The 15,941-nt window shown below is 36.3% G+C and overlaps 1 protein-coding gene across 1 annotated transcript; it reads left to right on the top strand.

Moving 5' to 3' along the window:
• The first annotated feature begins 4,887 nt into the window (after positions 1-4,887).
• Positions 4,888-9,392, top strand: fgf17 (fibroblast growth factor 17). The gene is made up of 5 exons (XM_065247983.2): positions 4,888-5,324; positions 5,429-5,465; positions 5,733-5,913; positions 6,487-6,593; positions 8,823-9,392. The coding sequence occupies exons 1-5, from the start codon at positions 5,293-5,295 to the stop codon at positions 9,111-9,113; spliced, it is 648 nt and encodes a 215-aa protein (XP_065104055.1). The 5' UTR covers positions 4,888-5,292; the 3' UTR covers positions 9,114-9,392.
• Positions 9,393-15,941: the final 6,549 nt, after the last annotated feature.

Here is a 15,941-nt window from a genome sequence, read left to right as displayed (position 1 = left end):
GACATTAACCGAATGCTCTCGGCACGTGTTATACATTTATTGAGTATACTTTCACTTCAAATCTGCTTAATCCCATGCTAAGGTCATTCAGAAATACTGGTTTGTTGGCAGAATCTATTAAGAGTCTGAAAAAGTCTTCATTTACGCACTAAGAGGGTTTTGCATCTGAGCTCTTCATCAATCTACTGAAGCGAAACAATACATTTGTGAGAGAAACCAATAGAGTCAGTGTGGGAAGTTCAAATATGGTGGCACGTCGATAACTCTGGTTCCCACGAGTATCCTGACTAGTCTTATGAGGGTTTCATCACAAGATACTTTGGTGAAAAATCCCTTCCTGACAACAAAAGAGGACAGTTGACCGGTTTGAGGACATGCATGGTAGTTTGTGAAGATTCTTTTTTTATGGAAAAACAAGATGACATAATAACATAATATTTAGAACATGAGCAAACATAGTTTGGTTTGTGCGTCATATGAGCCGTCAATTAGTAATCACTCAATTAATAGATTTTTACTGGGATACATTTTATTGCTGGTTCAGTTTTGAGTGCGCTTACGTTGGACCCCGGCAATTCAAGACATAGCAAAGTTAGAAATGAATGGCTCAGTACGTCTGCACGCTGTCATCACGTCATCACTTTGACATTGAAGCTCTGAACCCAAACAAGAATTCATGTCCACTTGTCATCTGTGTTTTTTCGACAGCATCTGCGAGACTTTATTTAAAAGGGATACCGGCTGGTATATTCTGGGCCCGGGGGAAACTGCTACCTAGGTTGTTGTTGCTAGGTGCCTGTGCGAGACTCTGCGTCGGGTTATTTCCATCTCTGAGTTAGTCCCAGTAAAGCCGCTCGAGACGTGAATAAATAAGATCGCGTTTCAGAGCCTCAGATCTCACCGCTGCTGCGTAAACCGAAAGGGGGAGAGGTGGACGTAGGGTAGACATGTGCTGTTTCATTAGGACACATCACATCTCTCTTTCTATCAGCCGCCCGCTCCCAAAAAACCATGGCCGACACCCCTGGTATCCTGCTGGGGCCGACGGAATTCCGGTCTGGTGAGAAGATCCACCGCTTAAGCCCTCTGATGCTTGGTGCACATTCATACACATACAGATTACCTCTGGGGGTCTTTGGCAGGCATTTGGAAAAGCTGCTTTGACTATATGTGCCTTCCAGGGTGTGACTGCTTACATGTACGGCATATGTCCGAGAACATACCGAGGATCAAATCACAGTTTAATAAATGTAATCTTACTCTAATTCTCTACCACTGGGCTTGTAGGTTGTCTCTTAATGGGGTGAGGAATTCACGTAATTCTTCCTGACTGTTAGGGGCAGCACATGTACTTTTCAAGGGTACAGTACTGTCAGGGGTGTTTTTTTCCCAAAATGTTACCGTAACTATGAGTTGGCCTACACAGAATCTGCAAGATACCTGTCTTACTAAGGTTACTTTATACTTGTAATATATACAGTACATATTCAGTCCAATTTAAATGTATTTCTATAGCACTTCTCAGAATTTTTTTTGAGGCGTGGTTTACGAATGCCCAGAGCCGTTTATTGGGCGCTACGAATATCTATCAAATGCGTCTGTACGTAGCTCATAGCCAATCATTTCAATTATACCAGATGACGTAGAGCGACATAAATTCAAATGTTAACAACTTTTATCGGTACATGTGCACACAGCTGAAAGCTATGCGACTAAACCGGTAGCTGTATATTGATATTGAAAAAAGCAACACAACTTAGTGGCACTGTGACAACCATAGTACAGGCATAATGACAATATGATATTAAAATACCACTTACCATTTATAAAGTAATTGTACTTCGGTCCTACGGACGGTTTTATCGGACGCATGTACGCTGACGCGATACACGTCTGGATCTGAACTTTACTTCCGGTTTCGTTTTTTTTAATGGTCTGACTAGTTGCTTAACTGATCTCTTGAACAAATGTTTTGGTTTCCTAGATAATCTATGTGTTGTTTTTTTGCTTGTTATATAAATAAACTATGTTTAAAGAACTTTGTTGTTATTTATTCTTAGCGGAGTTTACCGGAAGTTACGTGTGGACCACGACAGCCGCTTGTTTATGTTGTTACTGCTGAAACAGTCTATAAAACTCTGTGGCTTAAATGTCTAGCCATATCCAAACATCCTTCTTGGATATGAAATTGTTTAACGCCAAAAGTTTTTTTTTTATAAACTTGCGTTCAACACTACTTCAAACACTACCTAAGGCTGCATTGAAAAGTAACTTCGCGTCTGCTGCTGTGTTGGATAAACAAAACTGCTTTGGTGTGTCGCATAGACGTCGTCATCATTGTACTGCCCCTCCCCATTCTGTGATTGGTTCCCTATTTCAGGGGCAAAATTGGTCCATAGTTTCCATGCTAGACTTGCAACGTGAATAAATTTGCACACAAGGCAACATGGGGAAACCCTGGCTAACTATGCACCCCAAAGGTTTAGTTTTTGGTACCTCCCCAACAACAGCTTTTGTACCTTTATCTTACACAAGTGCTATAAAAAAACTATAAAGCACATATATTTTTAAAATTCCATGCAGTATATAGGTTGAATATATAGGATGGATATGGTTTTATTACATTAGCAGTATCAACTGGAAAAACAACAACCGGACGATACATTCATAGCACTACCAAACAAGGCCATGTGTCTGATTCTCAAAAAGATGTATTAGCAGTACTGTAAAAGTTGTATAGGATTGTAATTGGAAAGTTAATATTTCGGCTTGCAGTACTTGCATCTCAGTTTAAAACTTTAACATAAAAATGTAAAAAAAATGTATGTAGTTATGCAGCTGTTTCTGGGAACCAGAAATCCTCATCAACATTTTTCATTTCTTCCTTTAGATTTTAGTTCCCAGAACGCTTTGCACGAGGCTGTTATTTTATAGTTTTATTCTGTAAATATAAAGTATTGTTAATGTTTAATCTTCATTTAACTTCTAATCTACAGTAAGTTACTGGCAAACAGCTGCCAATAATACTGTAATTTCTACAGAAATTTTTAACAGTGTGCATTTAACACCGGTGATTTTGCTGTGTAGGCTCGATTCCCAGATAAACTTCAGTTCAAATTTGTTGGGCTATGAGAATATGCTTATTAGATCCTGAGGTAACATCCACATCATACACACACCTGCCTCATACGTCTTTATCGGCAATAACTATTCACACCCTCCTGACTATCTGTCTATCGTTAGCAAAATACAAACTGATGGGTGGAGAACACGTTGCAGTAAATGCCGATAGTCACGTCCACGTCTGACACTAAGATGGATGGACTGTTAACAACTCACTCCTATAATAGTAAAGTAATTCAACAAATTAGTTCATAAGTGATATAAGAAGATATAAAGTTTAGAATTATAAGAATCTGTAAAAACATCTATCGGAGCAATTCTGTAAGTAATGGCCCTTAATTGATGGGATGAAACCCAAATAGACTGTAGGTCTGGTAAAAAGTCACAGACAACAGGTGAAAAACAATGCTAAATGGAAATCATAAAATGCTAATCACATTACATTTTGGGGGGAGCAAAATAAATAGGCTTACCAACTTTAAAAAGAGAGTAACACTTCCCACATCTTTTGTTGTTGACATCAAAGGCTGTGGACTCAAATCACAGTCTGTATTATTTTTGTCAAAAAAATTATTATTTTTGCAATATAGCAGTTAGGTGCCAATGTGAGCAAGGTGAATGACATGCTCAAACTATAAACAATACTAATCACTGTATTAAATAAGAGATAGACATCTCAAACGTAATGAAATTGAACCCAGGGAACACACACTGATACTAGAGAAGCACCGATATATCGCCCAATAATCTGTATCGGACGATAAAAGCATTTTTTATTGCGGCCAGGCCATTATATCCTGTCAATCAAAAGTGAACATGAAAATTCAATGAATTTGTGAATAGACAATTTATATAAACATCAGTAGTTTAATGTTCAATATTAATGGTCATTATATGAATGAATCATCTTCAAATGAATATATACCCCCAAACTATTGGTATTGGCAGATATCAGTCTGAATAATCACTATTGGTGGAAAACAAATTATATTGGTGCATCTAACTGATATATATCACTGCACTAAATAAGTCGCTTTGGATAAAAGTGTTTGCCAAATGCATATATGTTAATGCCATAGTACAGAAAACTTCACAAGAATTTCATTGGTGGGACGGGGGGTCATGTCACAGCTCTGGTACGGTCACACTTGCAGGATAGTAGTATTTGCTACGACTTAACTATGCGTCAGAAAGGGCGCATCCTGTTGACGTTATATCGTTAGTGCTTGATGTTGATTCCGCAGGAGCTAACAAAAGCCTGCTGGAGTCCTGTGATTAAAAGCCACCATTGTTTTCTCATTAGGGCTTCCAGGTTAGCAAAAGGTGTGAGCCGCGGCCCCTTCATGGGGATAGACCAACATTAAGATGGGCCCTAACAAACATCAAGCGGCACACCCCTTTCTAAAGGGACCTCAAAGCTTTAAATACAGAGGATAATCTGAAGACATCAGAGTTCATTTAGAAAGATTAATCATCTAGAATTAGGCTTTGGATGAATCTAGGAACTCGTAGTGACATCAGGGGTGTCAAAACCACAGTGAGCGTGACTTGCCCCTTCATTGTTGTTTCTCTTGACCTAAATGAGACATCTCCACTGTGTAGCTGTATTGACTTGCTGATCCAAACTTTGCCATGTGCATATTTGTCACATGACCAGATGGTGAAGTTGTGGATATTTTTGGGGTTTGATTCGTATATTCAGCCAGACACGTGTAACAAGGTCTTTTTTCAAGTGCCGGAGTGTCTGAAGACGAAAAGGTGAAAGACTAATGGGAGGGATCTTGACGTCTATCATTTTGGCGCAGTGAGGGATCCAGACGCGCAGAGCGCACTGTGACAGCGCCGACGCAACATCAAGAGCGCAGTGCGGGCGCACCACTAAAATTCATCAGTGCTTTTTAACTTTATTTATTAGAAATCATCCTGCGTGTGTATAAAGCATATGATGGAACTCCATAATTTCCTGGACTACACGTGGATACGTTTTCCCCAAATCGGATTTATCTGTGTGTATTTGTTTGCGGAGACGCGCATCTAAGGGGCTTTTGGAAATCTTCTGCAGAGTCTTTATTAGCGTATGGATTTGACTCGGCTCATTTAATCAGCTCACGGCGAAGTGGATTACCATTCAGGGAAAACCTGGATACATCATTCAGTTTTCTTCCCACAATGTATGGAATAAATCAGCGTTGTTTGTACATGTAAGTAAATAAAAGTTTAAATAAATGTATTTTGCGGTATCATTTAGCCTATGATAATAATGTGTGTCAATTTATTAACTAATTTATTTATTTATTTATTATAGATCTTTTCATTTCTTCGTGGTGTGGTGTCATGCACAGGTAAATATTTTGATTATTTGGTGGATTTAAAGGGTGAAAAGTGTTTATTTTTTGCGCGTAATGCGCGCAACATTGCAAAGGAATCACAAAGATTTTATTTTCTAGATTAGATTATTCTAAAAGTAGATTTACAAATAGACAAGTCTTCTGACTTGGTTATTATAGCTGATAGAGTTAGTGCTCTGGCTGGCAAAACGCAAGTTTTTCTATCCCAGCAACAGAGAGAGAGAAATATATGTGATTTTATTTTCCCTTTGCATCGAAAAGGGGGAGAAGAATCACCCTTCTCCTAATTTTAAGCAGTATGTGAGGGAACAGGGCTCACTGACGGACCAGCTGAGCCGGCGGCAGGTTCGAGTCTATCAGCTGTACAGCCGGACCAGCGGTCGACACGTGCAGATCCAGGGCAAGAGGGTCACCGCTACGGCAGAGGACGGCAACACTTTCGGTGAGTCTGTTATTCATTTACAGTAATTCACTCACGACAGGTTTCGGTGGAGATAGATAGGGCTGTTTTCACATTAAAGGGGTCTGATTGGTTTATTGGTTGAAACAGGACGCGCGCACTGTTTGCTGATGCTTCAAAAGACATTGCTTTGCCTAATCGTTGGCTTTTGTGTAAGTTAGGATGTGTTAATTTGCTAGGGGAAATGGGACTGATTTGGCTAGCCAGGATTTATGGGCAGCCAAATACACACGAAGAATCAGCTTTGAAAACCAATGCATTAACAAGTTTGACTGTTGGTGAAAGAAAATAATACAAAAACCATATTCATAAAATTGCAACCAATTTTGACAGAAATTATGTGTTTTTTTGGGAATTTTAAAAATTATTTTGTTTGATAGGTCTCAAACAATTAATTTTCCTATGTATCCCATGTAGTTCTTTAACAATTGCACCTTTAAAGTATTTTAGTGTGTTGTATTTTAATTACATTACATGTATTTAATTAGCATACATGCATGCAGACTGCAGTTTATTTTGTTTTGGTGCCAACTCGCTTTGCTTTTTGCATAACAGCAAGACTTTATGTGGAGACAGACACGTTTGGAAGTCGTGTGAGGATCAAAGGAGCAGAGAGTGGCAGATACCTCTGTATGAACCGCAGGGGGAAACTGGTAGGCAAGGTATGTACCCATCTTAACTAAACTCTCACTTTAAGATGTGTAATGTAGGTTAACAACATAAAAGTTAAAGGGATAGTTCACCCAAAAATAAAAAATTGTGATTATTTACTCAACCTCATGTTGTTACAAACCTTTCTTTGTTCTGCTGAACACAAAGACATTTTGAGCAATGTTTGTAACTATACAGTTTTGGAGCACCAATGACTTCCATTGTACTTTTTTCTTACTATAAGTCATTGGTGCTCTTGCTTTCTGCTGGATTACAAATATCTTCCTTTGTGTTCAGCAGAGCAAGCAAAATTTAAACAGGTTTGGTACAACTTGAGGGCAAGTAAATGATGACATTATTTCCATTTTTGGGTGAACTATATCTTTAAGTAGAAGCAAGTAAAGTTTTATTATAGCAACTTTTATCGTTAATAAATACATTATATGGTCTTAAACATTTACAGGCATGGAAGAAGATAAAAGGAAATAAATTAATACAGAAGAATGAGACAAACAAAGGATAAAACAACAACAGAAATTAATGTTGAAAACAAAAAGTTAGATGTAAGGACAACACTGTGAAAAAAAGTATATTTTTGCACTTACATTTTTAAAATTTTAAATGTTTTAATTAACTTGGATTTACAAGTCATTTCAACTATCTTGACAAGTGATGAGTTGCTGTAACTTAAAAAATAAAATTGACACAAGTAAAGCACATTCAACTTGATTTAATAAGTTAACTTGTAAATCCTAGTTGATTAAACTTAAAAAGTAAGTGCAATTTTTTTACAGTTAAATCATATTGTTTTCTATTTCATCAAAAATTTTTGACTTATGTAGATCCTTAACCATATGTGGTGATGATGAATTGTTTTGTACGTGTGCAAATGTTGCAAAGGGAATAGTTGATGAAACAATGTAAATTATAACTTTTTCAAAAGAAGATCAGTATTATTTGTCGGGCATGTCCCTTTATGCTCAGTCTTCAGCACTGTGTTCTTATGACACAGATGCTGGGACAACTATATGGAGACATTGCTGGCTGGCCCTAAATCGTGTTGAAAGATGAGGGCAGTGGTGAAGAATAAATAATGACAGGCGTCTGGCGTTACAGCCTGACTGATAACACCGCTCGGGACATTTTAAAAGTGTTTTGAATTCCTTGTGGAAATGTGGAAGCACTTGAATTCAGAGGCTGTAGTTTGAAGGCGCATTGAGTAAATTAGTCGAGTGAATTAAATAGTGCTTGGGACAAATATGATTCAAATGATGTATCTTCTGGGCATGTCTGTTAATGTTTAGATAAACTGGGTCACCCTATTATAGTGACTGTGATGTTAAAGGGATAGTTCACCCAAAAATTTAAATTCTGTCATTATTTACTCACTCCCATGTTGTTACAAACCTGCATAAAAGAAGATATTTTAAGAAATGTTGGTTACCAAACCATTCGTAGACCCTATATTCACTTTTATAGTTGGAAAAAAGAATACTATGGAAGTAAATGGGGTCGACGAACAGTTTTGTTACAAACATTTCTCAAAATATCTTCCTTTGTGTTCATCAGAACAAAGAAATTTATACAGGTTTGTAACAACATCAGAAAATTGACAAAATTTTCATTTTTAGGTGAACTATCCCTTTAAGATCATATAACCAGCAATGCAATGCTTTATAAGTTGGTTGCAAGCAACAGACATAAATTTTTTTGAATGCCCTGAACACATTATGAACATCATTAAATAATATTAAATATTCTCACATGCTTTTACCTACTGTTGAGTTGTATTGTAGTAACATTACAAAGACTGTAGTCACAGAAAAGTAGAAACAGCGCCATCTTCAGGCTTTGTGTGGAGGTGTTGCTAAAACAAAAGCTGTGTCCTATGTGCACTATTTTACTGTCTATGAATGTTGGTGTATAAATGTAGTGAATTTGGGATTATGAATATTTTGTAGATATTCTGTGGAATGTAACCAAACCGACCAGAAGCACCATTGACTTCCATAGTATTCTTTTTTCCTACTATGGAACTCAATGGTGCTTCACATCGGTTTGGTTACAAACATTCCTCAAAATATCTTCCTTTGTGTTCATCAGAACAAAGAAATGTATACAAGTTTGTAACAACATGAGATTTTACGGTGAACTATCCCTTTATGTCTTCATTTAAAAAAATATGTGATTTAACTGTTACAAGCAAGATCTTTGTCTGTAACCCGCTCTCTGTATTACAGCCTAATGGCAGGGGAAGGGACTGCATCTTCACAGAGATCGTACTTGAGAACAACTACACAGCCTTTCAGAACGCTAAATACGAAGGCTGGTACGTGGCCTTCAGCAGAAAAGGTCGGCCCATTAAGGCTTCCAGAACCAGGGAGAACCAGCGAGAGGTTCACTTCATCAAGCGCCTCCACAAAGGTCCACTTCCTTTCCCGAACTCGGACCAACCCAAACACTTTGAGTTCATCAGCTTTCCGCCAACCCGAAGGGCGAAGCGCAACAGAAAACCCCACGCTGCTTCCTAACACACAAACCCCTAGGACTTTTCTTTTAATAATAAAAAAGGCAGCTTTATTTTTATATATTTTCGTACTTAATGGACTTGAAAAAGCCAACAACACTGAATGGATGCTCATTATAAAGGGGTGACCTGTAAATATGGTAAGATAGTAAAAGAGAATGTATATATTTAATTAAGATGGTATTTCTATGTGTGTTGCATGAGCATTTTGTAAAGACTCCAAGACATTTTGCTCAATATTGAAGCAATTCACCTTTGAGAGGAATTTAAATATGAAATTGAAATCAACATCAGTTCCAACCAAAGACGTTTGACTTTACCTCATGTGTCTTGAATGAATAGGAAATAAATACAAAAGAGTCTGTGAATAATCCTCATTGTGTGTAAAGATCACCTCATCAATATATCATCACCATCTATGAATGTTGGTGTATGAATGAAGTGAATTTCAGTGTATGAGTAGTGTATTTTAAGGAATGTAACCACACCGATCAGAAGCCCCATTCACTTCCATAGTATTCTTTTTTCCTACTATGACTACTTCCTACTATGTTTTCCTTACTATTTTTTATACCTCCCTACTAACAATATTCAAATTGATTACACGGCACTCTAAAAATGCTTGATTCTGATGGGCCAGTCGCGACATTCCAAGGTATGCTATTCCAAGTTTAGTTCCGGTTAGTTCCAATCCTTGATTCTGATTGGTCAAAAGCTCTGCTTTATTTCAATAAAACATGGCTATGACCGCTTCACCAAACGGTTCAATTTATCACTGCGCGCTTAGCTACCACACGTATCAGTTTGAGAACAGTTTGTTGTTTATATTTCAGCTTTTATGCATATTACACATTGGAACGTTGTTGTTTACAGTCAGGGACTATTTTTTTCTAGCGGAAGGAATGCTTTTATTGATTTATCTTCATGAAAGTTGCACTTATATTTTTTTTTACTTTGATATTGTGTGGTAACCGTTTTATAAAAGCTATATGGTACTCAAAGCAAGTGCTGTATCGTGAGTAAGTAACGGTTGAAGGGCATTGTTAGCTTAACATAACAACCACTTGAAACAAATAACACATGGCTGCAAAAAATTTCGACAGTTAACCTACAGTATAATATTACACAAAATTAAATGTAAATATGTCTTTAATAACATATATGACAATATATTTAGAAATTATTAAACCAAATATGTGTTTGTGACATTTGAACGACTTGTCTTATCAAGTAAACAGGTTTTCCTCTCGAAAGGTCTGCATTCGTTAAAAATGGGCAATTAAAATATTTCAAATCAATATTTAATGTTCCTTAGTACCTTACTTATGAGGTAAATAGCATAACAACCGGCTGCCTACATTATCTCTAACTTAACACCTGAGTGCTAAATGCAAGTAAAAATTTACTTTTAAGTAAAATGTGTAAAATAGTAACTTTAAAGAAGACTTTTTTTTAGAAACTGCACCAAAATACTTAGTTGAGAAAAATATCATGATTAATGTAAAGGTTTGTAAACAGTTCTGTAGCAGAATTGACTTCCATAGTATTTTGTCCCTACTTTTGAAGTCAGTTATTCTCCTGCTTTCTGCTTGATTACAAATATCTTACTTTGAAATGTATAGCAGGGGTTCTCAAACTGGGGGCGGCGAGATGGTGCCGGGGGCCCCAGTTTTATGACATTTTATAAAATACATTAATTTATCATAAATTCTGTGTAATGAAACCTCAGAAAAATAAGGCTACTAACCAACAGCAATATGTTGTATAATTTAATATGTTTTGTTTAATTTAAATGTTTAAGTTTTAGAATGCTTTATTTCATACATTTTCTTTTGGGGGGGAGCGCGAAAGGATTCACCGTACCCAAGGGGGGCCGCACGCTGAAAAAGTTTGAGAACCGCTGATGTATACTGTAGTACTGTATAGGTTTGAAACAACTTTAGGTTAAGTACATTTTGACAGAATCTTCATTTTTGGGTAAACTATCAGCTTGTTAAGTAATGACGTAAGTATATGGTTTCCGGGTCTGAGCCTCCAGTCATTTTAATGGGGGCAAACTGGAGGCCCTGAGATGGTGCCAGGGGGCCCCAGTTTTTATAAAATAAATTAATTTATCATAAATTCTGTGTAATTAAATCTCAGAAAAATAAAGCTACTAACCAAGAGCACTACATTTAATAATTGAATATGTTTTGTTTAATTCAAATTTTCAAATGTTAGTTTTACAATGTTTTTCAATTTTCTTTGGGGGGCCACAAATGATGGATCGTATACAAGTGGTCCACACGCTAAAAAAAAAGTAGGAGAACCACTGATTTAAACAGCCGTTTATGAGCAATATTTATTCATATCACACATTTTAAGCGGAACTTTTATACTCACAGTGTGCACTCTGCAGTCTCCATGCTCACGAAATCATTGACAGCAATATAATAATAATTCATAAACAATCAATTTCCATGAGTACAAGGTCATCTCAGATTTTGTTATGGAGATCAAAAGTAGGACTGGGTTTTCTTTGTAGTTTTACATAAAGATACGAGTGTATATTAGCAATATTTTGTTGTTATTTCCCTTTGACGTCTGTGAACGGTTGGACCCGAAAGCGGTGACGTCAGACTTAACAAGCGGACATCATCTTCTAACAACAGGAAAAAATACAGTTTATAAAGTGTTCCTCCTAAAATATTTATTTCATATACATTTTTTGATTACCAAATATTGGCAGCAGGTGTGGAAAAATATTAATTTTGGACCTGGCAACTGATGCTGCACTCTTAAAATTGATGTGTGTTTAACATCGCACAGAACTATTTCTGAATTCAACAAGCAACGGGAAAATGTATTGTGTAATGTGGCAGAAAGTCTTAAGGACAGTTATGTGAAAAACAATGCTAGAAATTGCTGGCTCACTGCTGCCACCTGCTGCCACGAGATTACCACTGCAGGCACTCTACATTACCTTCATGCATTTGGTTCATGCCTTCATCCAGATTTACAGTGCATTCAAGGTAGGCTATACATGTGTATCGGTATGGGTGTTTCCTGGCAATCGAACACTTGACCATTTACACTGCTAACGCAATGCTCTGCCTATTGAGCTAAATGCACTTTCTAAAGGCATATGAAGAAGATTTAATATAAAGTAATGTTGTTCAGTTGATCTGAAAGTAATCATCATTGAGCAAGACTATGATCATTCTTTGATGGGATTCCCGTACCACGCACGCACACTATTCTATTAAGGATCAATGATTTCTAAAAGTGGAACATAAATGATCCCAGGCTTGTCTTATATAACAAACGCAATTATGTTCATATGTTGTGATATTTGCAGGATAATCACTACAGCAGCTGCTGAGATCAGATAAATCACTCATGAATCCTGCTGATCAACTTTAAATACCATAATAAATGAAAGATTATGATCAGTGATGAATCTGGCAACAAAGTCAGACATGTGTAGGCTATAGGAAGCTGCAGTTAATAGCGTTCATATTTCACTATATGAAAACAGCTTGTCAAAGAATATTTTAAATATCATTTATAAAATTATGATTGGACTTTATAAATTGTGTAATGATATAATGTTTTAATTAAACTTTAAAAAAAGGTCTATAGATTGCAAATAAAATTAGGCTACTTACATTTGGACACTACTAAAAATAACTCTGTAATGTAAACTAAAGTTGATACATCTGGTCATACAGTAAGATGACAGTTGTGTAAAAACTTCTCTAATACGGTAACTATGTTTGCACACACAAAAAAAAAATGCTGGTTTATTTTCAACCCAGCATTGGATCAAAAAGAGACAAACCCAGCTGTTGGGATAAATTAACAAAGAAAATGTATGTATTTGACCAAACAAAACAACCCAGCATAGGTTCAATTAGAAGCTAACGGGTTCATCCCCCTTTTGACCCAACACTGGGTAAAAAAGCCCAGCATTGTTTATAGAGTGCATCATTCTGTTTTTATGTTAAAATGTGCAGAATTAGTAGAAATGATTCACTTGTGAAGCAATTCGATGTGTTTATAACATGAAACTGGAGATCTTGATGATTTCATAATAGTGGTGTATCGTAACAAATTAATCATACAATAAATCTCTAATGCAATATTCAGTCATAAGAAATATATGTATTTTACATTTAAATCTTGAAAATGCATTTTGAAAGTTTTCCATCTGTCCATTTCATTGAAAGATAATAGAGTCATCAGAAACATAATACTACTACTAATTCATAGATACTTGGTGCACCACCTCCATAAGCCTTTTCATAATTTTTATCATAAACACTAAATATAAAAGAAAACAGGACATTTATATATAATCATGGGTATGGTTCAAAGATTATCATGAATGACCTATATATGGAGTCAAAACAGCACTCTATATGTTTGCAAAAAAAATGAATATTGCAAAGCAAAATAAAGTTTTGCAAAAGAAAAATGAAGTATTGAGCAAAACAATAATTTTTTGCAAGCAAAAAAATTAAGAATCGCAAAAGAAAATAAAGCATTTAGAGAAAAAATAAAGTATTTAAAAGGAAAATTAAATTTCAAAAATATAAATAATGCAGAGCAAAAATACAAATGTAAATGAATGCAAAATCAGTGACTTCTGTAAAAGAAAATTCACTCTGCAATACAGCAAGGATTTCACAAATCAATTTATTCCTTTGCAATTTTGCTATAATTCTGCGTTTCAATCAACTGTGTGTTTGCAATGCTGTTTTTTATGTGCGCTTCATTTTTCTCTGCGCTACACTTTGACGTCTCATGCAAGAGGACACATTACACTTTAAACAAGTGTATTTATTATTGCACATTATATTTGAAAAATAAATAAGACTCTTTGTCAGTGGTGAAAAGTAAAATTACATCTGACAATAACACCAATGAGGAATTTCATGATTAAATTTATTCCCATGATAGAGGCAGGGAGAATGAGAAATGTCATGGGAATCATTTATTGATAATAAAAAAACAAGGTATTACCACAGAAAATGTTTAAACATTGATTTTTTAATATGTTTTTTCAGAATGAAATGTTACAAGAAGTGTTACATCATTACAATGACTGTTGCAATGGCAATTCTAAGCGCTAGAGGGAGCCACTGGTATCTATTGTCAAACTGGGCGAGGCCCTTTTACTTCATTGCTGAAGCATTTTACTAACAAATGTTGTCTCAGGAGAAGGTGGTACGGCTATATTTGTACAACACAAAATGTTTGGTAGATCATTATGAAGAAGTATGAAGCACAGAATTTTACTGTTACAATTATAAAATAGCTGTAAACCAATTGCTAATGTAGAAAAGATCTTTACATTTGTAACAGACACTTATCCAAAGTGAATTACATTCTTCCTTCATCTCTATGTATTTACTGTGATTCAGACCCATACCCAGTGCTCTATCAATTGAAATAACACATAGCTACACTCGTACATTCAGTAAACCTTATTTAAATTGATATTAGTTAATATGCCCATTTGTATATTACTCTGCTTTAGCTTGTAAACCAGCAGCTGAAGGTGGCTGACGAAGATGGTCCTGCTAGCTAAAGGAATCATTTTGGGAGGGGCAGCATTGTTGGAAAAGAAGTAATAAAGTACAAATACTGAAACTGTAGCATATGTTAACATATACAGCAAATAACCTCAGGCCACTGTGTAGAGCAGATGTTGAAATGTCGAAAAATTGCAAATGACTTCCTTACAGAGCATCTTATGGCACACTAATGACCCTTGATCCATATCTAAGTCTCTATTGATTGAAAGGATGCAAACCCCTCCCCCTAAAACCAATAGCCAAAACAATGCTCAACAGGACCTCAGAAGATTAAATGATAAGATCCAGGCACTTGAACTGAAATGTACCAACCAAATGTACTTTACAGTATGGCAGATCTGTTTTACGTGTATCCTAAACTTTCATCCCTGGTCTTCAGTCCATCATGTCTCCAGGGCTTCATCATCACTGACTGCAGAGAAAGGGGGTTGGACAGAGCTCATATCCTGCCAGCACCTCCCCAGAGAGACTGCAGAAGCAAAAGATTCAATCGGATGCGGCCGACTTTAAAATGAGACTCAACCCCCACAGCTGCGTCTTCGCATAACTCAATACACAACATTACACGCACTGACCACTGGCCATTTAAATGGCATGCCATGAAATCATTAAGGATCTTCTTTTAAGCTTTACATTTATATTAACCATTCCTGTAGATCAGTTGGTAGAGAATTGTGGGTTTGATTCGATAAAAGCGTCTGCCAAATGCATGAATGTAAAATGGAGATGAATATGAAAGGGGATACAGTAAATGATTGACTTACATGTCAATGAATTACTACAAAGGAGATGTACTGCTCATGCATATGCAAAAACCCTTCTGCCATCTTGATCCTTACTGCAGCTGTTGAGAGAATGCGTCTTAATCCCCGTCTGCTCAATGTGTGTCAATGCAACATCCAAATAGCTAACATAGCTGTTAGCTGCATACTTAGACAACATTTTATGTCCCTGTTTCGACACCATGCTTCTCTACACTATCAGAATATGGCCAAAATGCTGTTACTGAGGAAGTACCCTTTAAAATGTCCTAATATGTATTGTTTAGGTAAATATATGTATACATTTGGTACCAGTATGTATCTTTGATGTATAAATATGAACTCTTTAGTTGCAAAGGAGTACATTTTAAAAGGGTACCGTACCGCCCTAGTCACCAAATTTTTGACTATTTTGTCTGATGATGTAGGACACTTCGTTTTGGCTAATTTAAAGGTGTGAGCAAAAATAGTGTCCATGCGTTTTTTATTTAT

This window comes from Paramisgurnus dabryanus, chromosome 11 (genome assembly GCF_030506205.2).
Source record: "Paramisgurnus dabryanus chromosome 11, PD_genome_1.1, whole genome shotgun sequence".
Taxonomy (NCBI): Eukaryota; Metazoa; Chordata; class Actinopteri; order Cypriniformes; family Cobitidae; genus Paramisgurnus; species Paramisgurnus dabryanus.
The sequence above is the reverse complement of the archived record's forward strand: the minus strand, read 5'-3'. Positions and strand labels throughout refer to the sequence as shown.

Excerpts from the sequence above, each read along its gene's own strand:
- fgf17 (XM_065247983.2), top strand. The coding sequence starts at position 5,293 with ATGTATGGAATAAATCAGCGTTGTTTGTACAT. Across the intron at positions 5,466-5,732 it reads TGGTGTGGTGTCATGCACAG|GGGGAGAAGAATCACCCTTC; the intron begins GTAAATATTTTG and ends TGCATCGAAAAG. Across the intron at positions 5,914-6,486 it reads AGAGGACGGCAACACTTTCG|CAAGACTTTATGTGGAGACA; the intron begins GTGAGTCTGTTA and ends TTTGCATAACAG.